Source organism: Pleurodeles waltl, chromosome 2_2, assembly GCF_031143425.1.
Source record: "Pleurodeles waltl isolate 20211129_DDA chromosome 2_2, aPleWal1.hap1.20221129, whole genome shotgun sequence".
Classification (NCBI taxonomy): Eukaryota; Metazoa; Chordata; class Amphibia; order Caudata; family Salamandridae; genus Pleurodeles; species Pleurodeles waltl.
The window spans coordinates 213,554,053-213,580,553 of NC_090439.1; the positions used below are offsets into that span (position 1 = coordinate 213,554,053).

Genomic DNA, 26,501 nt, shown 5'->3' on the forward strand with positions numbered 1-26,501 from the left:
TACTGCTAGGGGCACTGGAGCTTGATGTATTAGTGGTGGTAGGCTCAGGGGGTTTACCTGGACAGGACTTATCCCCTGGCCTATGGCCTCTGTTTTTACACACAAAGCACCAAGGCTTTTTAATGTGTGCAGGTTGAGAAGAAGAGGAAGAATTTGTTTTATCCCCACCCTCTGAAGAGTGTTTAAGATTTGAAGTGGGATCTTTGGTTTTACCTTTATCCCCATGCTTATCTTGAGATTTTTCACCATCTTTCTTCTTGCCATCCTTGTCACCACCTGTATGAACTTTTCTGTTCACTCTTGTTCTGACCCATTTGTCTGCCTTCTTTCCCAATTCTTGGGGAGAGGTCAGATCTGAGTCCACTAGATACTGGTGCAACAAATCAGACACACAATTATTAAGTATATGCTCTCTCAGGATTATGTTATATAGGCTTTCATAGTCAGTCACTTTACTGCCATGTAACCACCCCTCCAAGGCCTTCACTGAATGGTCAACAAAGTCTACCCAGTCTTGTGAAGACTCCTTTTTGGTTTCTCTGAACTTCATCCTGTACTGTTCAGTGGTTAAGCCATAACCATCTAGGAGTGCATTCGTAAGAACTGCAAAATTATTGGCATCACTTTCTTTTACAGTAAGGAGCCTATCCCTACCCTTTCCACTAAATGATAGCCATAGGATAGCAGCCCACTGCCTTTGAGGGACATCCTGTACAACACAGGCCCTCAAGTGCAGCAAACCACTTGTTAATGTCATCCCCCTCCTTATAAGGGGGAACTATCTTGTGCCGATTCCTGGAATCATGCTCTTTTGCAGGATGACTATGGGGAATACTGCTGCTGCCATCATGGGTTTCTAAACCCAATTTCTGTCTTTCTCTTTCCACTTCTAAGGATTGTCTATCCAAATCCAGCTGTTGCTTCTTGAGCTTCAGTCTGGTTTGTTCCACTCTCAATCTATTGAGCTCCCTTTCTAACACTCTGTCATCAGGGTGGGTGGGTGGGACATTCCTTGAAACAGAAGTATGGTGAGAATGAACAGAAGGAGACCTGTCCCTAACAGATGGCACCCTAACAGCTTGGCTAACAGAAACATCACTTCTACTATGATGAGAAGGAATACTCTTACTGTGATGAGAGACCTCACTATTTGTATGATGTGACTCTACATCAATACCAACTATGCTAGGTTGTCTGCTAATGGGCAGGCTAGGAAGTTTCCCTTCTAAATCTTTTGCTAGGGGTGCCCCAGGATCAGATTGGGAACCATCAGCTAACTTTTCAACAGAAGTGCCACCTCTGGCCTTATCCTGTTCAACAAGCATATTCACCAACAGTTCTCTAGGGGGATTCTTCCCTACACTTAAACCTCTTTCTATGCAGAGACTCCTTGCTCCTTTCCAGCTAAGATGATCATAAGCAAGTTTGGACAGATCAACAGTTTGGCCTGTGCCCGACATTTTAGAAAGTGTTTAAGGGATAAAGAAAGTGAGAAAAAGTTTTTCAGAACTTTTGGAAAGACAGAAAAAAAACTTTTTAAACTTTTTAAGAACTTTTTAGAAAGTTAGAGGTACTTTTCAGCACTTTAGAAAAGAAGTGAGAAAAGAAAAGCAAAACTTTTTGGTTAGGTGTACATACACTGAACTTGTTTTGTATATTTTTCTCTTATGAAAAGTACAATGACAAAAGTGGTAAGTAGTTACAAAGTACTTATCCCACCGCTGCACAACCAATGTAGGAGGCGCTGGACTGGCTTGTAGTGAGTACCAAGGGGTACTTACACCTTGCACCAGGCCCAGCTATCCCTTATTAGTGTATAGGGTGTCTAGCAGCTTAGGCTGATAGATAATGGTAGCTTAGCAGAACAGCTTAGGCTGAACTAGGAGACGAGTGAAGCTCCTACAGTACCACTAGTGTCATATGCACAATATCATAAGAAAACACAATACACAGATGTCATAAAAATAAAGTACCTTTATTTTTAGTATAATATGCCAAAAGTATCTCAGTGAGTACCCTCAGTATGAGGATAGCAAATATACACAAGATATATGTACACAATACCAAAAATATGCAGTATAGTATTAGAAACAGTGCAAACAATGTATAGTTACAATAGGATGCAATGGGGACACATAGGGATAGGGGCAACACAAACCATATACTCCAAAAGTGGAATTCGAACCACGAATGGACCCCAAACCTGTGTGACCTTGTAGAGGGTCGCAGGGACTGTAAGAAAACAGTGAGGGTTAGAAAAATAGCCCACCCCAAGACCCTGAAAAGTGAGTGCAAAGTGCACTAAAGTTCCCCAAAGAGCACAGAAGTCATGATAGGGGAATTCTGCAGGAAAGACCAAAACCAGCAATGCAACAACGATGGATTTCCAGACAAGGGTACCTGTGGAACAAGGGGACCAAGTCCAAAAGTCACGACCAAGTCGAGAGTGGGCAGATGCCCAGGAAATGCCAGCTGTGGGTGCAAAGAAGCTGCTACTAGGAAGTAGAAGCTGAGGGTTCTGCAGGAACGACAAGGGCTAGAAACTTCCCCTTTGGAGGATGGATGTCTCACGCCGTGGAGAGTCGTGCAGAAGTGTTTTCCTGAAGGAAGACCACAAACAAGCCTTGCTAGCTGCAAGTCATGCGGTTAGGGTTTTTGGATGCTGCTGTGGCCCAGGAGGGACCAGGATGTCGCCAATTGCGTCAGGGGACAGAGGGGGCGCCCAGCAGGACGAGGAGCCCTCTCAGAAGCAGGCAGCACCCGCAGAAGTGCCGGAACAGGCACTACGAAGAGGAGTGAAACGGTGCTCACCCGAAGTTGCACAAAGGAGTCCCACGCCGCCGGAGGACAACTCAGGAGGTCGTGCAATGCAGGTTAGAGTGCCGTGGACCCAGGCTTGGCTGTGCACAAAGGATTTCCGCCAGAAGTGCACAGAGGCCGGAGTAGCTGCAAAAGACGCGGTTCCCAGCAATGCAGTCTAGCGTGGGGAGGCAAGGACTTACCTCCACCAAACTTGGACTGAAGAGTCACTGGACTGTGGGAGTCACTTGGACAGAGTTGCTGGATTCAAGGGACCTCGCTCGTCGTGCTGAGAGGAGACCCAGGGGACCGGTGATGCAGTTCTTTGGTGCCTGCGGTAGCAGGGGGAAGATTCCGGCAACCCACGGGAGATTTCTTCAGAGCTTCTAGTGCAGAGAGGAGGCAGACTACCCCCACAGCATGCACCACCAGGAAAACAGTCGAGAAGGCGGCAGGATCAGCGTTACAGAGTTGCAGTAGTCGTCTTCGCTCCTTTGTTGCAGTTTTGCAGGCTTCCAGCGCGGTCATCAGTCGATTCCTTAGCAGAAGGCGAAGAGAGAGATGCAGAGGAACTCTGATGAGCTCTTGCATTCGTTATCTAAGGAAATCCCCAAAGCAGAGACCCTAAAAAGCCAGAATGGAGGGTTTGGCTACTTAGGAGTGAAGATAGGCTAGCAGCACCTGAAGGAGCCTATCAGAAGGAGTCTCTGATGTCACCTGCTGGCCCAGGCCACTCAGAGCAGTCCAGTGAGCCAGCAGCACCTCTGTTTCCAAGATGGCAGAGGTCCGGAGCACACTGGAGGAGCTCTGGGCACCTCCCAGGGGAGGTGCAGGTCAGGGGAGTGGTCACTCCCCTTCCCTTTGTCCAGTTTCACGCCAGAGCAGGGCTGAGGGGTCCCTGAACCGGTGTAGACTGGCTTATGCAGAAATGGGCACCATCTGTGCCCATGAAAGCATTTCCAGAGGCTGGGGGAGGCTACTCCTCCCCTGCCTGAACACCTTTTTCCAAAGGGAGAGGGTGTAACACCCTCTCTCTGAGGAAGTCCTTTGTTCTGCCTTCCTGGGCCAAGCCTGGCTGGAACTCAGGAGGGCAGAAACCTGTCTGAGGGGTTGGCAGCAGCAGCAGCAGCTGCAGTGAAACCCCTGAAAAGGCAGTTTGGCAGTACCCGGGTCTGTGCTACAGACCCGTGGGATCATGGGATTGTACCAACAATGCAAGGATGGCATAGAGGGGGCAATTCCATGATCTTAGACATGTTACATGGCCATATTCGGAGTTACCATTGTGGAGCTACACATAGGTAGTGACCTATATGTAGTGCACGCGTGTAATGGTGTCCCCGCACTCACAAAGTCCGGGGAATTAGCCCTGAACAATGTGGGGGCACCTTGGCTAGTGCCAGGGTGCCCACACACTAAGGCCCTCATTCTGATTCTGGCGGGCGGCGGAGGCCGCCCGCCAGAATTCCGCCCTCCAAAATACCGCGCCGCGGTCAAAAGACCGCGGCGGGTATTTCAAGTTTTCCCCTGGGCTGGCGGGCGGCCGCCAAAAGGCCGCCCGCCAGCCCAGGGGAAAACGACCTTCCCACGAGGATGCCGGCTCGTAATCGAGCCGGCGGAGTGGGAAGGTGCGACGGGTGCATTTGCACCCGTCGCGTATTTCACTGTCTGCCAAGCAGACAGTGAAATACTTGTAGGGGCCCTCTTACGGGGGCCCCTGCAGTGCCCATGCCATTGGCATGGGCACTGCAGGGGCCCCCAGGGGCCCCGAGACTCCCCCTCCCGCCATCCGGTTCCCGGCGGGAGAACCGCCAGGAACTGGATGGCGGGAGGGGGAGTCGGAATCCCCAAGCCGGCGCAGCAAGCTGCGCCGGCTTGGAGGATTCCTGGGGGCAGCGGGAAACCGGCGGGAGACCGCCGGTTTCCCTTTACTGACCGCGGCTAAGCCGCCGCGGTCAGAATGCCCCGCGGGGCACCGCCGGCCTGTCGGCGGTGCCACCGCGTCCCGCGGCCCTGGCGGTTCTATACCGCCAGGGTCGTAATGAGGGCCTAAGTAACTTAGCACCCAACCTTTACCAGGTAAAGGTTAGACATATAGGTGACTTATAAGTTACTTAAGTGCAGTGTAAAATGGCTGCGAAATAACGTGGACGTTATTTCACTCCGGCTGCAGTGGCAGGCCTGTGTAAGAATTGTCAGAGCTCCCTATGGGTGGCAAAAGAAATGCTGCAGCCCATAGGGATCTCCTGGAACCCCAATACCCTGGGTACCTTAGTACCATATACTAGGGAATTATAAGGGTGTTCCAGTATGCCAATGTAAATTGGTAAAATTGGTCACTAGCCTGTTAGTGACAATTTGTAAAGAGAGAGCATAACCACTGAGGTTCTGGTTAGCAGAGCCTCAGTGAGACAGTTAGGCATCACACAGGGAACACCTACCTATAGGTCACAAACTTATGAGCACTGGGGTCCTGGCTAGCAGGGTCCCAGTGACACATAACAAACATACTGAAAACATAGGGTTTTCACTATGAGCACTGGGCCCTGGCTAGCAGGATCCCAGTGAGACAGTGAAAACACCCTGACATACACTCACAAACAGGCCAAAAGTGGAGGTAACAAGGCTAGAAAGAGGCTACTTTCTCACACCATTGAATGGTGTTTCATGGGCCCCCCTCCTAGCCTGTGTGTGCTGTACAGGCTCCTACAATTACAAGGACCGGTTCTCCATTTCATTTAGTCTCCCATGAAGGATGTCCATATTTTTAGACATCTTACACAGTTATTTCTGTATGTTAGAGTGTACTGCCTCCAAAGACAGAGTCCATACAATACTCCTCCCTATGTGTTTGAAGGAGTTCATAGATAGCTGACAGAGAAGGGAGGGTGGCGTTCTGCAAGTGAAGCTTCCCTTTATTCCAAAGGGGTTTCGTCAGCAAAAGCAGAAAGGACAGGAGGAGAGAAAGAAGGAAGAACTTCTGATAAAGCATTACTCACCTCAGCTGTTCACCTTTTTCCAGGAAGCACGTTATCCTAAATTTCAAACTCGGCATTGACCAGTTTCAGCTCTGTGCCCTCTGGGCCCTAAGAGAAGTCCTCCTTATCCCAAGATTCAGTCTCAGTCACCAAAAAGTCTTTATCCATCTCTTTTTGTGATGTACTGGGGGGAGGTAGGGTACTGGCACAAGTCCCCCCTTCCATTGAAGCCATTTGTAGTTTCAGCTGCCATTTCCTGCCTGCTTTTTGACCTCAGCCTTAACACTCACCTTCTTGCCAGATAAGGTGCAAATAGAGCAAGCACATATTGCATTGTTCGCCATGGAATCCAGTTTTTAGTCACATCAGCCCACGATCTGTAAGTCGAAATCATTGCCAGCTCCAGACACAGGTCTCCCTGTCAAATAAGTCAGAGAGAGAGAAGAAGGTCTCCAGTATTTTCTGCGAGTCAGGCACAAAAATACAACCTCAGGGAATATTGGTATTGGTGGCCAGCGAAAGTAGTGGGGGGCTTCACATACCATAGAAGAGGCAGACAAAATATCAGAGAGACAGAACTTGATCCGGTCCCAACACTTGAGCTAATACAAGAAGTAACCGACCTAGAGCCTGATTTAGAACTCAGCATATGGGTTACTCTGTAACAATGTTGATGGATATCCGGCCTCCCGAAATATAAATCCCATAGGGCATAATTTGATTTAGATTTCACCAAACTGGATATCCGTCACTATTGAGTTCTAAATCAGGCCCTCACTGTCTTCTTGCACAGGGGGTGCCGACCCAGTCAAGTCTAAGCCAGAGGAGGGTTGTGTCAAAGGTCTGTAAGCCTCATGCAGTCTGCTGATAGACAAGAGGCATTTCATAGGGGATGCACAGAGGAGTAAATTCTCTTGCTGTGATTTATCCATCTGGACAGGATGGACATGCCACCAAAGGGTAGGCTATGCCGTGGAGTCCCCCAAGCCAGCGCTAGACATTCCAGGTAATGTGACCCTGCCATAACCATATGGGGCCCCTCAGGTCCTTTCCCAGCAGAAAAAAAACAGTCCTCTCTTTCTTAACAGACCCCAAGTTCAAAGACAAGGTAAGCACTGCAGAGGAACTGGTATGAAAAGCAACCCTCGATCGCTGAGACAGCATGCTGAATTGAAGGCTGCATTAATAACTGTGAAGGACATATTAGAAGAGATTGGTACCTGTACTGAAGGTCCTTCAACCGCAGTCTCAGCCCCAGTCTCAGTCAGAAGTAGCAGAGTTTCCCTACTCACAGTGCACTTTTCAGTTGCCTGCTCCTGACCCAGGACTTCTGGAGATGATTGCATCTTTTCAGTCTCTTTTGATACCACTAATGTCCGACTGGGCTCCTTGTGCTTCTTGGGCTCTTTGGGTTCCAGTCCAGCGCTGGGCTCCATATCACACAGACAACCCTGCCCCAAGCAAGTGGAAGCTGGGCCCCCGAGCTGGGTACGGTTTGAGACCAGAAGCTGCCCTCATGATCGACTGCTGTTGTCCAGTGAACCCAGTCACTAGTTTTTTGGGGCCCCTACTCACTGAGCACCATCCGGGCGTGCGTCGGTATTGGGCTTGCCCATTGCCTGCAGGTTGTTGGCCTGACATGAAACATGTCCTTTTCCTTGCTGCGTTTCTCTCCAGAAACTCCAACAACTGAAGAATGTGTAAAGAAACCATAGAAGCAAACCAGAGTGACCAGTCCGCTGGGAACACAATAGAATGCAATGTCTCCCCTCAGCGCGATAGCATGCGGCAGAACCGAGTAGCAAGTGCAGGTGAATGCTATCAGTGATCAACTTATTGCCGCCATAGCTGGAACTATTCTCTCTGTTTTCCTATGTGTTTTGCCCTTTATGCTCCCTCATTTTCTTCCCCCTTCTCTCACTGATTGAAGTTTTAGTGACTTTTCGTTTCTAGTCACTGCATCCTTAATCTTTCTTCTTTGTAAATCTATATCTCATGGTTCTCAAATATAACTGTTCTGTGTCTCATTCTTAATCTTTACATATGACAGCTCCTCCGTAAGTTTTGAAAGTATGGTTACTATGGAACTCCCTTTGCTCGATCCTTTTAAGTTTCTTTTATATACTTTTGTTGTATTGAGGAATTTTTCATAATGTACAACCACTTCCGTCTTACCGTACATGGTTATCTTCTTAACATTAAACAAGCAATAAATCTTCCTGCCTTAGTTCATGTACTCTGTTTTTGTAGGGCAAAAGAAGCACTGGATGACAGGTGAATTCTTTTACTCTCACGTCATGCAATGAGGCATTCACCACTAAGCAGATAGTCCACTGCCTTAACACACAAAATACATCTACATGGGTTATTCTTCAGAAAAGTATGTATATCAGTGTGCGAGAGCTAAGACCGCTTTGGCTTAGTTTCTAATGTATATTCCAACATTTGAATATATTACACATCAAATGAGACTACCTTACATTTGGTCATATGTAATAATCCTCTATCTCTGTCGTTATTAGTAGAATCTAGAAACCATCTTTTATGAATCCACTCTGGCCTGTGATATTTCCGTTTCTTAATCTTTTTGGATTTGACATACTGGTACACTGGTGGAATCAGAGGGAGATGTACAGAACATTTTCAGTGGTGCAATCCAGTTCCCATCCATACAGCTATGGGCGCATTTTAAAACAACTCTTGATTGTCACATGTGTACTAACGATAAAGATTTATCTAAGTCAAGACACATGGGAGGGACATGAATTTGCCCTTGGCTTCACTAAATACAGTTTACTGAAACGCAATAATGTGCAGGTTTCCCACTTGCAATAGTCAGTGGTGGTTAATTTCTAATGACATGCATGTTGGTGTTGTATATATATCAATAACTGCATCATTTATCCACACTGGAATTCTCTATTGGAACTTCTTTTTCTCTGAAATAGGTGCTGAAAGAAGTAACCGTGAAAGCACAGGCTGCAGAGAAAGTAAAGGCTGAAGTGCAAAAAGTGAAGGATAAAGCTCAAGCCATTGTGGATAGCATTTCAGCTGATAAGGCCATCGCAGAAGAAAAATTGGAGGCTGCAAAACCAGCACTTGAAGAAGCAGAAGCTGCATTGCAGGTCACTTGTTAAATAATCAGCTGAAAATATCTATATGCTATGTGCAATGAATTCCATTAATACTGCACCAACTGTCTTACTGCAGTTACTTTGCATTCTAAATTTCGTGGAACTTGAGGATAACTTGGGGGTTGACAACTTGTCTTTAGGAGGGAGATGAATAAATGTCAAGATAGGGAGTGCAGGTAAGAATTCTCACTTTGCTGGAATTGCCATCCAGATGAGTTAAGGGGGTCTTATCACTTTGTAAGAGATTATATGGACAATTTATTTGCTCCTGGAGGATGCCTACCTCAGATGTAGGAGTATGTAGGGGCAGTGTTGATTACGTTAAAAATAAGGGTGAGTTTTGATGTAGTTTGAAGGAATAAAAAATGATTAGCAACTGACGGACTGTCAAAATACAGGGATTTGGGTTATGAGAGGAATTAAATAAAGGAAATATCCAGGAGAGGAATGGAGTTGTGGAAAAATCCATATTTTGTATGTCAGTTAAGGTGAAAACTAAGCGATAACCTTCCTTGCATTGTATAGCTCCCACGATTGCCAGCAGAGAGATGCTTATTTATTTTGAGTAGACTCTTTCTCTTTCAGTCAGCAAAGAATATGTAACCAGGTTGAATTATTATGGGTATGTTTATTTTTACTGGTTGCTCTCTTGCTGTATTACTTTGTTCAGAAGAAATATGCAGAACCACTAAGATGCAAAGATTTGAGAAACACTGATTTTTAAAAGATGCCAAACATTGACGCTGTCACTACTTCAGTGGTTTGTTATTAATTATAGGATGCATCTGCATTGCTCTCTAAATAGACAGACATCTATAGAATCTACAGAACAAAATGCATCAAATCACCCAGCATTATTCAGCACAGAAAGTGTGCATAGTAAACATATATTCTCACAAGTAGCTCTTCTTTGTGCAGTAGGTCAAATTGCCCTGGATATAGATAGCCTATTGTTTAGACCAGACAGATTTAAAGGTATAACCATCCTCGCTCAGTCTGTATGTTATCCATTCAACATTTCAAATTTACAAATTGAGGGAGTGAGAGGAAGATATCTTTATAGAAAGTTGCTTTAAGATTTACTCCCCTTCATAAAACTGTGTAAACCCAAAAGGAATATTAACCCCCTGAGCACAGATGATGTGATTTATATTATCCCCCAAACTTTAGCCAGCTTACCTTACCTTTTTGCTGATTTTTTTTTTATTGGCCATAGGACTGTGAGCACTTTACCACTGCTAACCAATGCTAACGTGTATTTGCCCTCTCCATAAATCATGGTTTGATTGGTATATACCTAATTGGCATATTTAATTTACTTATAACTTATAGACTACATGTGCCCAGGCCTTGTAAATTAATGCTGCAGGTGCTAAATCCAAAAACCTAAAACTTAATTGAGTAGCGCAAGCCCACTCAAACTGCGTCTCAAGAAAAATTGTCAATTTAATTGAGGAGGTGGAATCTATTCTTAAGGAAAAGGAGAGCAAGGCCTGCAAGAGACTGAAATCTGGGACTTTACTCCCGTTCCTAACAGTATGCCCAAACCTTTCTACTGATCCCCAGCCCTTGAATTCCCCTGTGCAAGTCTCTGTATCACCTAGTCAGTTGGGTTTGCCTAAACCTTTGACTCCCCTAGGTCTATTGGACAACTTAGAACCCACTTCTTATGATCTCATTCTCAGTGGCATCCCTTGCGCTAATCGCTTTTCTATTTTAGACCAGGCTGACTCGGTGGGTGCCAATCCCTGTGATTCTTTAGGAGAAGACGTACTAACAATAGTCTCTACCTTAAAACGTGAAGTTGGGGAGCTAAAGGGTATATTGTTTGAGGTCCTCAATCTCCTAAAAAAATTTGATTCACCTCCTCAACGTACTTCGATTCCTGTGCCGGTACAATCTTCCTGTCCTTTGGGCCCGGTTGCACTGCCTCTTATTTCTTCAACAAGTGAGGTCCACAACAAGGGCCCCACTAATAAGCCAGGCCATAGGATCCACCCGGCCACCTTGGCAGTACGTTCAGTTCCCTCCTCTTTTGACTTTGGTCAAGTTGTGGCCCCTTCTATTCACGTGGCTAACTCTAATTGTATTTATTTGTGCAATGTTCCTCCTCTTACATCCCATATCAGAGAAGATACCTCCTCCCTTGTCAACAAGGTGGTATATTGGATTCGTCATACCAGGGGCTGTGCTTCTATCATTCATTCTGATATTGTTTTTGCTACTCGAGTACGTGGTTGTCCCGGTGGCCGTGATACCATCAAAATTAACCTCACTAACCCCGAATTAGTTAGGGGACTTTTGCAGATGGAAGCTCGCAATACGCTAAAAACTGATTTTGATATACATTTCCGCGAACGCCTGCCTGCTATTGGCCACGAGATCATGCCTGCACATCCTCTTAGGCCCAAGGGAAGCCCCTGCAGTGTTCCAGTTCCTGCCCCTAAGTCTGGCTTGTTGCCTTTCCCGGTTGATGGGGCTGCCTTGGCTCATAATCCTAAACATAGTGGTACTCAAGACCCCGCCAATATAGGGGATATATCCGATATTGATTGACTACTCTTCCCTAATCACTGCATAACTTGTGTTCCACTTGTACTGTCTCAAAGACCTTTAATCAGCCCAGGTGGTCCTAACCCAAGTGCTTCTTTCTGTACTCCTATAGTTAATTCTAAACTAATTATGGATTCTGATTTTGGTACGCTCACTTGTAATACTCCAACTTCTGAAGGGTATTTGCTGTCCTGGAATGTGGCGGGTATTAAGAGCAAACTGCCTGATCCGGAGTGGGGGGCTTTTGTGGAATCTTACTCTATCTGTATGTTCCAGGAAACTTGGGCTATGGGTGGTATGTATAGGCAAGGTTATCGTTCTTTTATAAAAAAGGCAATTCAATCCCCCAGGGGAAGGGCGGTTGGGGGTCTATGTATCTGGGTCAAGATGTCTGAGAGGGTCAGGGTCAAGGAAATTCCTGTTGATTCTTGTCATATTTTAGCCATAGTAATACAGCCTAGGTCTAGTACCCCTGTGCTGTGTATTAACATCTATAACCGTCCAGGCGCCATTAACCAGCAGTCTGATACCATTTATCGCTTGCATAATGTTTTGTCAGAATTCCATTCTAATTACCGAGTCATCATTGCTGGTGATCTTAACGCCCAAATTGAGTTTGGCTCAGCTTTTGCTGAGTCCACTCAGGATGAGGACGTAGTGTGGAACATTCCCCCACTCCAACTTCATCCTACGCCACTTTCTCCTTCCTCTAGGGTGTCTCAGATAATAGACCTTGCACTTACTTACGGCCTCCGTTTTGGAAATGGCCGATTTCCAAATGATAACCCTGCTAGGCCCACTTTTTTTTAGAGGTAATTATAGTAGCTGCTTGGATTATGTCATCTTGGACTTACGAGTTTGGCACTTTATAACTAATGTAGAGGTGGGTCTTCCTCGTACAAGTGACCACGCCCCCCTGCAAATTGCATATAACGTAGCCCTGTTTGACCTACCCACTGGTTTGCCTGGCCGAAGTGTTCTGTCAAAACCTTCCACTAATAAGCTTGCGGTAAAGTGGCCCTCTTTTTTGAAATCCGACTTACTGAACCATAAGCTTGACATTATGATGTCCCGTCACCAACTTTTTGAGGTCTCCATTGCATTATCTCCTTCAGAAATTTTGTCCGCCCATGTGGGGTTTTTTGCGGAACTTAAGGAGCTTTTCACTAAACCTGCCAAATCCCAAACAAAATCTTCTGTTCCTAGGTGCAAATGGTTTGACAAAGAGTGTCGGGTGGCCAAGCATCTTTTATCTGAAGCCTTAAAGGCAAAGAATCGGGACGACATTACACATGCGAGAAAGAACTATGGGTCTACTCTCACTCTATCAAAACTCAAATATGAGGAGCATTTATGGGAGTGTTTGGCGGAGGCTGCTAGCTCTCGCGACGCCAAATTCTTTTGGACTTTGGTTGCGCGTAGCGATCCAGGCCTGTCACCCACTACTGAATGTCATATCGACCCAGGAATTTGGCTTTCTTACTTTCGTGAACTGTATGGCTCTCGGACAGAGCCCTATGATACTCCCATAGATTATGCACTGTGCCAGCCCGAAATGCCGCCCTTCACCCTAAAAGAAACCGAGATGGCAATTTGCGCTCAAAGATCTGGTAGGGCCCCTGGCCAAGATGGTATTCCCTCTGATCTGTACAAATCAGACCTATCTGTGTGGACCCCTTATATAAACAGGGTATCAAACATAGCCATGACATCTTGATCCTATCCACTCTCGTGGAAGATGGCGATTATTGTCCCTGTTCATAAAAAAGGAGACAAGAGCTCCCCTGGGAATTATAGGCCTATTAGTCTATTAGACAACTTGCAGAAAATCTTGTCGTACCAGTTGCTAACTAGATTAAAACAATGGATAATGAAAAACCAGGTCTTAAGCCATCTCCAGGCAGGATTTAGGGACAAGATCAGCACTATCGATCAGATCTTCCGATTTACCACCATCAAGTGGAAGACGGTAGACGCAGACAAAGGCCACTTATTTGTGGCCTTTGTTGACTTGAAGTCTGCGTTTGACCTGGTCCCGCGTGCCAAGCTTTGGGAGGTCCTTAGTACTACCGGTGTTCCGGGTTCCATGATTAATATTATTAAGGATCTTTATTCTGATAATTGTGCTAAAGTCCGCTGGGGTACCATTGGCGATTTAACCCCTGCTTTCCCAACTACACGGGGCGTGAGGCAAGGCTGTGTTTTGGCGCCCACCTTATTTCTTTTGTTTATTAATGCCTGTTTGCCATATCTCTTAGACTGTCAAAGTGACGCCCCTAGCCTGGGCGGGCAGAAGATCCCCTGTCTTCTGTTTGCAGATGATACCCTCTTGCTATCACGTACTGCCATGGGCCTTTCTAGGCTGCTCTCCAGATTTCTGGAGTTTTGCACTGATCATGGGTTATCAATTAATTCAGCAAAAACAAAATACATGGTTTTTGGAGATAGTAGAAAAAAAATAAAGAGGCCTGTATATTTAGATGATGTCCCTTTGGAAAGGGTGGGCACCTTTGATTATCTTGGTATCAAAGTGGAAGATTCACATCTTTGGCATGCCCAGCGCCATAAATCCTTATTATGCCTGAAGCAGAGGGCAGGTGGAATTGTCAGATTTGCCTCTAGTTCCCCGAAATTTGCAATATCTCCTGCACTGGAAATATACAAAGTTCAAGCTAGGGGGGCCGCCCTATATGGAGCCGAACTTTGGGGCCATTGTAATTTGGCGAATCTGGCTAGCACGGAAAACCAGTTTTTAAAAATGATGCTAAAAGTTCCATCGAGTACCCCATCCTTGCCCATTCACTTGGACCTAAATCTTTTCTCAATTTCACAGATTGCTGCCCTAAGGCCCCTGCTGTTTTGGATTCGGCTGTGGACAACTGATGCCCTAACCCCTTTTCGGTGTGGCCTCTTAAATGTGGTGGGCCGTGATTTTAGTATCAAACCTAAATGGTGTGTATTCGTTGAACAATCTTTTTCCCGTCTGGGGTTAGGTTCCTATTGGCATGATCCTATTTCTATTCCTAAAAATGCTGCACAGCTGTTAAAGGATGCTTATTGGCATAATGTTCAGGTTGGGCAATTTGCTGGTTCGATCCCATTGTCCATGTCCGACAATTTTTTACTTGTCAAATGCCATTACAAATTTGAGCCCTTTTTGGATGCAAAGTTATCTCCATTTGCTCGTGACCTCTTTATTAGGTTTAGGATTGGGTCCCTCCCCCTGTGTTGCCTTACATACAAATTGTCCAGTTCAACTAATAGATCTAAAGGTTGCCCTATGGGTTGTAAAGATGTAGAAACTGTTTCACACGTTTTTTTCCACTGTCAAGCATATCACAAACAAAGAGCACTTTGGCTTATCCCGCTTCTTAAACAATTAGGAGCTAGATCCTGTCTCCATGCTGAGAGAATTTTAAAAAGCGACTCGTCCGTCAAGATAGCTCTACCAGTGGCAAGTTTTCTCGAGTCTATCTGGAGGTTGAGATTAGCAAGTTTAAGGGATAAAATGGTGTAGTTACTGTTTAGTCCTATTTATGTATATTTTTCCAATTTGGATGTATGATTGTAGTTTTTCTCTGTACAGGACATGGATTTTGGCTTGATTCCTTATGGATTATTTATAGACCTATGGAACTGTTCCCTTATTTTATGAGAATTTTTAAATGAAAATCAGGGAAAGGGGAAAATTCTTATATTATTATGATATCCGAGTTCAGCAATTTCAAGGAGCAAGAGTGGGGAACTAATTTTTAAATTTTTAGACTTATCTATTTATATTTATCAAATTGGATGTGTGATTGCTCCACAGTATACAGATATTGGTGTATTATATTTTTAACTAGTGCTGATCCATGGAACTATTTTCATTTTTGAGTACTGCCTTTTACTATATTAAGTGATGTTTATCTGACTGCTTATTTCTTGTTTGTTTCTTAACAACCTGTCTTGCCCCTTTTTTAACTGTACTTTTACCTATGTTTTTATTACCTTCGTGTTTTTAGAAGTCCTTTCTTTCTTTGTTGTGTATTGTACTTTAATGGTTTGTTTTTACTCACCGAAATAAAGTTAAATGAAATAAAAAAAATTAAATGCTACTAGTGGGCCTGTGGCAGCACTGCTTGTGCCAAACACTTAAGTAGCACTTTAAAACATGCCCCAGGCCTGCCATTGCAGTCTGAATGCAGTGTTCCACTACCATGCCAAGCCTTAAACTCCCCTTTTATTACACATATGTCACCCCTAAGGTAGGCTCCAGATAGCCCAAAGGGTACGGTGCAGTGTAGGTAGAAGGCAGGACATGTACTTTTAAGTTTTACATGTCCTGGTAGTGAAAAACTCCCAAATTCATTTTTCACTACTGTGAGGCCTACCCCTCTCATAAGATAACATTGGGGATTCTTTATTACATTTTATTTCTGATTACTTCCTGATTGGGAAGGAGTAGAGCTGTCATGTTTAGTACTTATAGTATTGTAATGATAAATCCTCTTTCATGGTAAAGTTGGATGTATTTTTCAATTTTGAAAATGTCACTTTTCCTGGTGTTATGCCTGCAGCCTATCTCTCCCACTTCAAAGGCACCACTGGTTATAAGAACTGGATTTCTGACCCTACCAACTCACTACACTTCTGGACCTGTGGATACTCTGCCATGAAGGACTGCTGTGTTGCTACAAGGACTGCCACTCTGCTGGACTACTGCTCTACAAGAACTGCTTTCTTGCTGTGCTGCCTGCTGACCTCCGTGCCTGGGTGAGAAGGACTGGAGCCACATCACCTGAACCCTGAACCAGAGTGACTCAAAGGGTAAGCTGACTTGCCTCCTGTTTTTCTAAAGTCTCAGGGACACAAAAGACGTACAACCCATTACCCACAGCTCCTGGACCCACCTTCATCAAGCTCCTGATGCCCAAGAGGCGTCATTCAAGTCCTGGACCCTTGGAAGTGGTTTTGGGCTTCTGAAATCCATCTTTTGGGCTTTTGCTTTCGATTCAGAACTGCACTGCTCGCTTGAAGAAACAGTGTGGGCCACCACAAGTTCATCTCTTCAAACAGCAAGCATCGCAAGGTTCAAGTCTGCCTGTCTGTGGTACCACTCCAACACCTTGCACCCACTGACACCACCAGCAACTCTCTCCTTTCCCCCGACAGACTTCTTTCAATCAAACAGGACTCTTGGCTCAATTCTTGAGAAGGTAAAACTTCAACACGACTTGTCTGGGACCGTATCCCACCTGTGCTCCATGGCGGTCGGCCTGAGCTTTTGGATTTAACCCAGTGTAACGCAACCAGATAGCCCTAGTTGGCGCTTTATGCTTTTAAGCACTACATTTGAGTTAATTCTTTAAAAAGTCATATCTCAACTTCTACTTTTTGGATTTTTGTTGGTTTGGTCTTGTTTTGTTCATAAATATACTCTGTTTCTATCCTGTATGGAATCTTTTGTGGTGTTTTAATGTGTTACTGTTTGAAGTGTTACACAAATACTTTACACATTGCTTCTTAAGTTAAGCCTGTCTTCCTGCTCTGTGGCAAGCTACCAGAGAGTGAACACAGGTTAATTTATGGTGTGTATTTGACTGACCCTGACTAGGAATGTGGTTCCTGCTTTGACAGGGTGCATATCTCTGCCAACCAGAAACCCCGTTTCTAACATATTACCACTGTGGAAATGTGCTAATCATTTTTTTTTTTTTTTAGAGTATAGAGACATTCCCTTGTAATAGCAAAATGTCTCATAACCCACACCAGATGACATGCTGTTGGCAGCTCCTCATCCTTGAAGCAAGTCCATGGTAGCTATTAAGTATAATAAATTACATTTGTATTGTTTTAAGACAATAAAAACCATCACAATGTTACCAAATACCAAAACATATAAGCACATAAAATCTTAAAAATATCGGAACTATTTACTAGTGTTTTCATAAAATTATATATTCAACTTTGCCCGAGTCTTCCTACACATCTCATGGTAAATCAGCAAATCATTGACAACAGTCATATGAAATTGTAAGGTTACTCCGTCATGTAGGGATACATTTCACCAATTTCTTATTAGGCTGGAAATCAGACAAATTATATGCCATAGGATTAGTAATGTTTGGACAGCTGAGAAGAGTGATCGTCTATAAGGTGCCATAGTGCTGATGAATCTATAAATCATCCTAACTTGAATGGAGTATTAGTGCATAAACCTAGGTGAAAGATTTTATCCAGTGATAAGATGTTTCATTAAAAAATAAATCATATAAAACCATGAATTTAATCAAATTGCAATTAATCTGACGATCAGAAGGATTAAGGTTTTTATATTATGGGCATTCTACACGTTCTGATGCCCCTGTCATAAAAAATATTTTTCAGTAATAAAATCTGAGCATTTTTTAAAAATGGCCATTTGCAAACCACGTGGCTAATGTCTTCCTATACGGCGCCGCATGACCTACATGACTTGGGCAGATGTGATTCCATGATGGTTGGTCGGCGAAGGATAGCAAAGCACCAATCGGATAGCCATCAGCTTTCTTAGACAGAGTATGTCATGTTTAAATATGCTGCTGGCTTGGGGCTGCAGTAAGATTGAATTACCATGCAGGCATGCATGCATCTGGTCACTGTGTGCTTGTCATTTATGAATGAATGCATTTTTGCAACTTAATTTGTTGTGTGGCAAAAAGCAGGGTAAGGTAATTTCAAATTCCAAAAGTCTATTGTGTTTGTTTCTTTCAATGCTGGCCAGAGGCATTTCCGATAGACAGATCAAGGATCCTTTTCCAACGACTTCCATAAGGCATTATGAAGCAGGATACTTTGGTTTGACCATATTTTGTACCATGCTTAAAATAGTGGCATAACATCTCCCAGGGGTTTGTTGCATGAGTCTGAATTCCAAGTGGACTTGTGCTGGTGAGGCATTCTGCGGCAGACAAAAAAGTAACTTGCACATGTTTGTTTGCAATTTGTCCAGGATTGAAGCATCTTTTCAGTGCATGACAGCACTTGCATAAACCACAGTTGGTAGTAATTTAGCCACAATAACTACTAGTAGTGGTTTAAAAGAGGAACCATCCAACTTCTTAGCAAGGGTACAGAGCGCACGACCCAGTGCATTTCCTTTCCTCACAAGATACAGCTTGTGTGCTTGAAAGTTAAATTTTTTGTCTATGCCCAAGTATTTATAACTGCTGGGTTCCTCTAAGATCTTGTCTCCCAACTTGATCTTGAGTGGAGGGCCATGTCGATTCCATGTGGATATTTTTGTTCTAGTTGTGTTTATTTCTAATTTATTGGCATTGGTGTGTTCTCCTAATTCTGTGAGTGATCGCTGCAGTCCCACTCTTGTTTGGTTAAGTAAGACAATATCATCTGTGTAAGGGAGGTGGGTCATAATTAATGGACCCAATCACGGTGGATGGGGGTTTACCTGATCAAGCTTTAGGGACGAATCAGCCATAAACAAGTTGAACAAATGCAGAGCTAAAACACGCCCTTGTTTGAGGCCGACTTCTGTTGGAATTGGCCTCAAGAGTCTTGAACCGTTCGCCAGTTGAACTTGAATCCAATTGTGTGGGTATAACTGCTCGCTGGCGTGCAGTATTCTATTTTGGAGCCCCTATTGCCTACGTTTCCCCACAGAAGCTCTTGGTCCACACAATCAAACTCTGCTTTAAAATCTATAGAGCATTGATGGAGCGTTTTCCTTAAGCACTTTCATTTGTCTGCAATTGCTGTCATGCCTAGAATATTTGTAGTGATTCGGAATCCTCTCCATAATCCTGTCTGATTGATGGGGACAAGGTTATTGATGTTTGACCATTCAAGTATGCCCACCAGAATTAGCGTTGCATAGTATTTGGCTTATGAATCGATAAGAGCAATCAGCCTGTAGTTGGTGGGATGAGACCGATCTCCACCCTTGAAGACTGGGTTTATTATTGCCCCTCTCCAGCTATTTGGGTTGTACCCATTCCTTCCACCTCATTGTATAATGCCGATAACGTGTTTGGCCAGTACTCGGGTTGAGCCCTGTTTTTCCTGGCCATATAATTTTCACCACCTTCACTGATGTGTAATATTGAGTGACTGGAGCAGGAGAACAATCTGGGGTGTTGTGTCTGTTGGATGTATCCCACAGGTCACTGCTATTTTCTTGTTCCAGGTTCCTGGTTTGCGGGCCCTCAGTGAATGTCTTAGTCAAATGTGTGATTTGAGGCGCTGGGTTTTCTAGCATTTCTAACTGTCCGTCTTTGCTCATTTCTCAAGGTAAAGGACTTCCTCATTAGGTGATCTGTACTCTTGACCGCTTCCCTCCTGATGGGATTTTTGAACGGGACCACATATTAGCAGATTTATTGAGAAGGATGTCCAAGCTTCCATTAATGTAGTATTAGATGCTCTGCTGGACTCCAGTATGTCTTTTGCTTTGATGACCAACCTTGATAGAGAATGATGGGTCTATCTTAAGCACTTAAGATTGATTGTGTTTAGCTTTCCTATTTCCATGTGTCCTGGAGGGTGCAAATTCAGCTCCAGGTGCTGATACAAGTTGTCGCTTTCCGTTGTGTATTTGACTATGTATTTCCTTAGGTGTTTTAATAGTGGCAGAGAGAGGATTGTATACTTTAATACTGATCTTTAATTTGTACCGAAATGCGTAAACCTGGGGGGATTGTCATCCTGGGTTCTACGGTTGATTACTGTCAAGCCCAGATGTTCCATTGCAGTGACCAGTTCTTTCCAGTTGGAGGAGTCAGGACATTTTCCTGAGTGACTGGCCTGTGGCAGAACCACTCAAATTGTGCTCTCAGCTTTTAAGTGCTCAGCTTTATCTGGGGTGTATAGTACATTTATATTAAAGTCACCAGTCACAGTATTTCCCAGGTAAGACTCCTAAACCTTATTTCCATTATCTCATAGATTGGTTTTTTGAAAAGTGTGTTTTTTTGTACATTAGAGTGCGCATAAACATTAAATAGCATTACCAATTTTGTAAACTGTTTATGTTACGTGTGAAACTTGACTACTTGTAAATTTGGACCGGGGATAGATAGTTGCTCAGTGGTGACCTTTAGTGCTGTTGACACGTATACAGCAAGGCCTCTTTTTGGTTACCCAAATTGATGTTATTTCCTTGCCTAGATGGGATGGAGGATGTAGCCAGATATCTGGACTGGGTTAGTCAGCCAAGTCTCTTGAAGTGTGATAATCTCAAATTTCCCCCCGTTTGCTGTGGGTATACATCACTGAGTGTGTATTTCACTCCTGCGATGTTCCAAGAGAGGATGCATAATGTACTTTCCTGGGTTTTGCTTGTTGATTGTGTTGGGAGTTCTCCCTTGGGTTTACTTGTCACTTGCATTGGAAGGCACTCATTTCTTGGAGCGTTTATGGCTGAAGCAAGCTAGTGCCATTGGTCTTGGTCCATGTCCGGTAGCTGTTTAGTTTCTGATTGTGTGCTTATTCCAGTTGGGCCACAAGCACTTTGTAGGAATCAATGTATACAAAGAAGAGAGTCTCGGTTTTAGAAAAGGTGCAGGGTAGCGTGGTTTTATGGGTTTCAGGAGTGCTATCCCCCATGCTTCAAACTGATGAGTTGCCCTATTAATTAGGAGCCCTATGTCTTTTGTTCTCCATGTAGTAAGGGTTTGCTCCAGCTGACTGTTATCCTCACTGTTTATGAATTTGACTGATAACAAGTCTGATGATTTAATATGTTTCAATGTGGGTATAATGGCAAGCATCCTCATGATGTTGCCTCTATTCATAATTCCCTGCTGGCCTTGTGAAGCATACCGAGTTATTAAAACGACTTGATGACTCTCCAATTCCTGGGAGGACATAGATGAAGCTGGAAAATATTCTGGCATACCCAAGTCATTGTTTTGTGGGTTTGTAGCGTTGTTTGTTCCCTCTGTTATTTGGATGTTATTTTTTGTCACAATTTGTCTAGTTGCATGTTGAGCGCTGACATTGAGGTTTGTAAAATATCTAATGGGCAGGAGTGTAAACTTGAGATACTCTCCACCTTTAAGAGTTCGTGTTTCTTACTGCTCTGGGTGCCCACACAGGCATCATTCATAGCAATGCTTGCCTTTAATTGTGTATTGCCTGCCTGGACCTGCGTTGAGGACATTGAAACTTGTCTTGACGGCTTGGTTTTTGCTCTTGGGTCTGATTGGGCAGTCACATCAAGGTGACTTGAGATTTCTATAATAGAATGCTTGCATTCTTCATGGTTACCCACCAAATTGATGGTCCTGACCTCCATTGCTTGTAAAAGATCTGTGTTACTAGTTACTGAGATTTAATGTATCTGGGAATTATCAGCCTCTTCAACTGAGTTATTAGTACTTGATGTTGTTCTCCTGTATAGGAGACCGAATAGAGACCAGTTTCTTCTCAGGCTTTGGCGTTGAATGTTGTCGGTTTGGGACGTGGACCTGAGCCTGTGTCATATTGATGTTTCCCCCTGACATTTCACTTGTTACTGCAGCTGTTGCTTGCACAACCTATTCTGAGTATAAATTGGATCAGTGGTCAGAAAGTGCTTTGTTGATACCGACTTCTGAAACATCAGTGGAGTTGTCAGGTCCTCAATGTTTTCTGGTATTGGATATAGACTGCAGCTGGGTCCTTTAAAAATGTACATTTATTAGCACTGGCATGGTTTGTCTTCTCAAAGAGTGTTTGGATAGGCAATATCAGTGGACTAATCCACCCTGTGCTTGCCTTTGTCATGTTGGCTAACACACCATCAATCCTAATCTTTCTTAAGGGCTTTTTTTGATTCCTGCTTTTCTGCGAAAATTGTTGTCTGACCTTGCCAGATCTCAGGGTACCTGTCAACTTGAGCGGTTTTGTTCTTAGAATATCGATAACCTTCTAGGGGCGGCTTTGACACTTCAATCTTCTCTCAGATAAGCACTGCCTTGCCCCTCCTGTTGGGGGGGGGGGGGGGGAATGGGGCACAAACATATACTTCTTATAGATGAGCCTTTGGATGCCTCCTCACCTTCCCATGTGTGTATTTTAGCAGCTGGAGAGTGGGGGAGGAGCACAAGCACGCTTTGCTGTCAGGGATGAGTAGTTGAAGAAGAGGGTTAACAGATGGAGGGGAGCTGATTCCAAATGCTGTACCTCTATGTTCCTGGGCAACCAGCGTATACAGTAGAGTGAGGAAGCACACCTGGTTCTGGAAGCCACACCGGCTCCTAGGTAGGTCACTTCTGCAGACCACAGGTCTCAACCTGGACTGTGGAAGGTACCCCACAGCATCTCACCGCCTCTGCTGCCCCTCTCCTACTGCTCCTCTTGTCGTGCTGATGCTATATAGCTATAACTGATTATGGAACAGAGGAGCCAACCACTGTGACTTCTAAGCTGTCCGGGGGGCCTTGGGGCCTTCGCTACCTTCTGGGCCTACAATACCCCTCTCTTCCCCTGTTTCTTCCTCTGAGCGCTGGCAGTACGTTCAGTTATGTAGTATGTATGTATTCATGCCTACCTTGCTATATCCTTACCTGGCTTTTTAGACAGTATCCTGATTCTGGGTTCGCAGCATCAAGTGTCCGAAGGGCTGCTAAGGGGGGTGGGGGGGACTTCTGGGCCCGGAGTCGGCAATTAAGAGCAGCACCACAGCACCGTACACACCTGTACACTTCCTTGTGCTGCCAGGTGCCGGGTCCTGCAGGCGCTGAGTACTGGGTATAGGTGTGCTGGGGTCCGCTGTGACGCTTTTTCTTTTTCTGCTGCTGCTGCGTGTCAGCAGGGCCCATTGCAGGAGTGGGAGACTACTGAGATGTCCCACGCTCCCTCTGCAATGGAACCTGAGGCGGACTCCTGAGGTTGCACAAACTCCCTGCTGTGCCGCCTTGCCTCGTGCGCCGAGAGCTGGACCAGGCCAGGCCAGGCCAGGCTAGGAGAGGCTACAGGGCCAGATGTGTTGATGCGGGGGCCACAGGAGGGCATGAGGCAGCAGGAAGTTGTGAGTATGGTGAGCGGCACAAATCGGCAATCAACGGCAGCAGCCACCTTGTGTGCTCCTTGCGTCGGAGTCTGAGGCTCCAACACCAGGCTCCTCCTCCTCTTAACAATAATAGGAAGGGCCATTACAATGTATATTAGTTTTTTTATGTTGTATATAGTGGGGGTATTAAATAAAGTTATTTAATCTGCCTCCTTAATGCCATTATAGGTAGATGCATAAGAGAACAAAATTATAATTGTGTACTGTCTTGTGTCCGCTTGAATAATATTAAGGCGATTAGCTCATCTAGCAGGCCCCCAAAACCTGAAAATCACAGAGCCTTCTTTGGTCCCTGGGTGAACAGCACTCCTTTAAAGAAGCATACCACCCTGAGTGGGTAACAAATTTACTTCCTTTTAAGGAAAATAACTTTTTACGTAATACAATCACAATTAGGTCTTGTTGCCCAAATGTTTCTGTAAATACTAACATCTGTGAGGTATGAGATTAAAATCCTTTCTGGGTTTGTCCGCTGTTTTCTAGGTTTGTTTAGTTAGTTATCTCATCAGTTACACTTAACATTGTTGGTGCTAGACCTGGCATCCTTGATGTGGTTTCCCCTAACTTTTTGCCTTCAGCCTCCTGTTTTGTGGACTTTGTTTTTGTGATTATATACACTTTATCACTGCTAACCAGTGCTAAAGTCCTTGTGCTCTTTCCTTAAAACATGATTAGATTGGCATATACCCAGTTGACATATTTAATCTATCTATATTGCTTTACTAGTCAGTCAAAGATCTTTATTCGGTAATTGCCTTAAAAGTACAGGTAAAATCACATATCAGGGGTGTGGAATTTATTAAAATATCTACTTGTCCAGGGGACAGGTTGCTTCTCAAATCTACTTGTCCTGTAAAAAGATCTACTTGTCCCTTTGGTGGCATGTAGTGTGGCGACAAATTATGGCAGCAATCTCATTATGTAAGAGCTCTGATAATAGCCTCTCTGATTATGCCAGGGCTACTACCATAGTAGGGCTTGAATTCTTGCAGTTTCAATCCCTACTGTAGCAATTTCCTTATTTTGCCACCTTTCTGCAGATCTGCATACTGGGGCTGGAGGAAGCAGTAAGCAATAGTTCCAGGGCTGGAATGCCTTTGAGTTTGCAAACCTACTAACCTGCATGTTGTAAAGATTTTCACCAGCTTCTCTCTTATATTTTCCCATAATAAGGAAGGCTGGACATTTACTCCCGACAATGGCAGAATTAGAACTTCTTCCAGGGTTGGGAAGAAAGTGGCCAGAGGGAAAATGAACTTGCAAATGCTCAATAGATTTTCACATGAGCAAATCTACACATGCATATTTACCCACGCTAAAATACAGTTCACAAATATTTTATAGGGGTACGACATATACCATGGGTGCACTTTTGTGACTTTCTTTAAGAATTTGGGGCCACATGTAGGTAGGTTCAGATTTGCGACTCGCAAATCCGAATGTAGGATGGTGTCCCCGACACCATCTGTGATTCGCAAGGGCTTCGCAAACGCCCACCTAGTGAATAATCATGAGGTGGGTCGCAATTTGCGACCCCCTTGCAATAGTGGCCCTCACAGGGATGGTGGGCTGCTGGAGACAGCAGACCACCATGTCTGTGACTGCTTCCTTAAAGGAAAACTAGATGCATTACAAAAACGAAAAATGAAACGTTTTCGTTTCATTTTTTCAGAGCAGGCATTGGTCCGCAGGACCACTGCCTGCTCTGAAAAAATGTTTACAGTGACATTCACAATGAGGAAGGGGTCCCATGGGGACCCCTTCCCTTTTGCGAAAGTGTTAGCACCCATTTGAAATGGGTGCAAACTGCGATTGGTTTGCACCCGCGGTCACAAAACAATCCTACATTGCACTGCGAGTCGCAATTAAGAAGGGAACACCCCTTCCTAATTGCGAGTCGCAAACCCGTTTTGCGATTCGGTAACCAGGTTACTGAATCGCAAAACTGGGTTTGTGCATCGCAATGTGCTTTTTGCACGTCGCAAACAGCGAAAGTCGCTGTTTGCGACATGCAAAAAGCTACCTACATGTGGGTCTTGGTCCCTAATTAGGTCTGGTGTTAACAAAGACATTTTGTTTTTATTAAACTTCTATTTCTCTCTCTTTCGGCTGGCTTTACTGTGAGTGATCTCATTCTGCTCTTCCACAAGGAGCATATTGGCACACAAAGTAGTTTTGTCCAGTGTCAGGAACTACAGTGGCAATCAGTGACATAACGAAACTGGAGGGTGCCCCTTTGCAAAGAACATGGAGGAGCCCCCTCTCCAGACTCACTCAAGGCAGGTGCTGGGCTGAAGGGGCCCCCTGGAGGGCGGCTGCGGGGTCTTTGTTATGCCACTGGTGGCAACGTGTGCTTTTAGAGTTCAAAAACTTTTTGGTGGGTTTTTGCCAGTGTTTGTTACAATGTTGAGGGCCTGGTAGCTCCCACAACAATAAAGTGTTACAAAAGCCATGTCAAAACAAGACACGCATTGATGAAACTAAAAGACTTATAAAAATATGTCAGACCAGTTGGCTTTGTCAGTGTTTGTTTATTTTCATGCTTCCCATATTCGTGTTGAAAATGGTTACACTGATTTTCCCATTAGAAATATTTTTGGGAAATACTCGCATGCATCAACACATTTTACTAAATGACACTTCATTTGCATCTAATCAGAGAGCATTCTGGGAGCATTATACTTAGCCTCATAGCCTACACTTTTCAAACATGTGTATACACGTTTTGTTTTTTTTGTATTGGAACCAACAGCAGTAGTGAAGTGTGACCTTAAAGCATTTATTTACAGCACTCAACCTAATAATGAAGGCTTTCAAATAATGAACCATAAATACAAGTTCGAACAGCATTATCTTTTGGAAACACATTACCTCAACTGCAGAGAGTTCCACTCTCTGTAAACAGGCAGCCAAAGGGTTTGTGCTGCAGAGGGTTGGGCCTACTTGTCCCAAGGACAAAGTAAACATAAAAACTTGTTGCCCTTGACCCCAAACAAGATGTCCCGG

At 44.4% G+C, this 26,501-nt stretch overlaps 1 protein-coding gene across 1 annotated transcript in view; it reads left to right on the plus strand.

The window, feature by feature from the left end:
* DNAH5 (dynein axonemal heavy chain 5) overlaps positions 1 to 26,501 on the plus strand; it is a 4,110,061-nt gene that overhangs the window by 3,410,458 nt on the left and 673,102 nt on the right. The window contains exon 58 of the mRNA XM_069219645.1: positions 8,726 to 8,902. Coding sequence (XP_069075746.1) covers positions 8,726 to 8,902 — 177 coding nt within the window. The remainder of the gene's footprint in view (positions 1 to 8,725; positions 8,903 to 26,501) is intronic.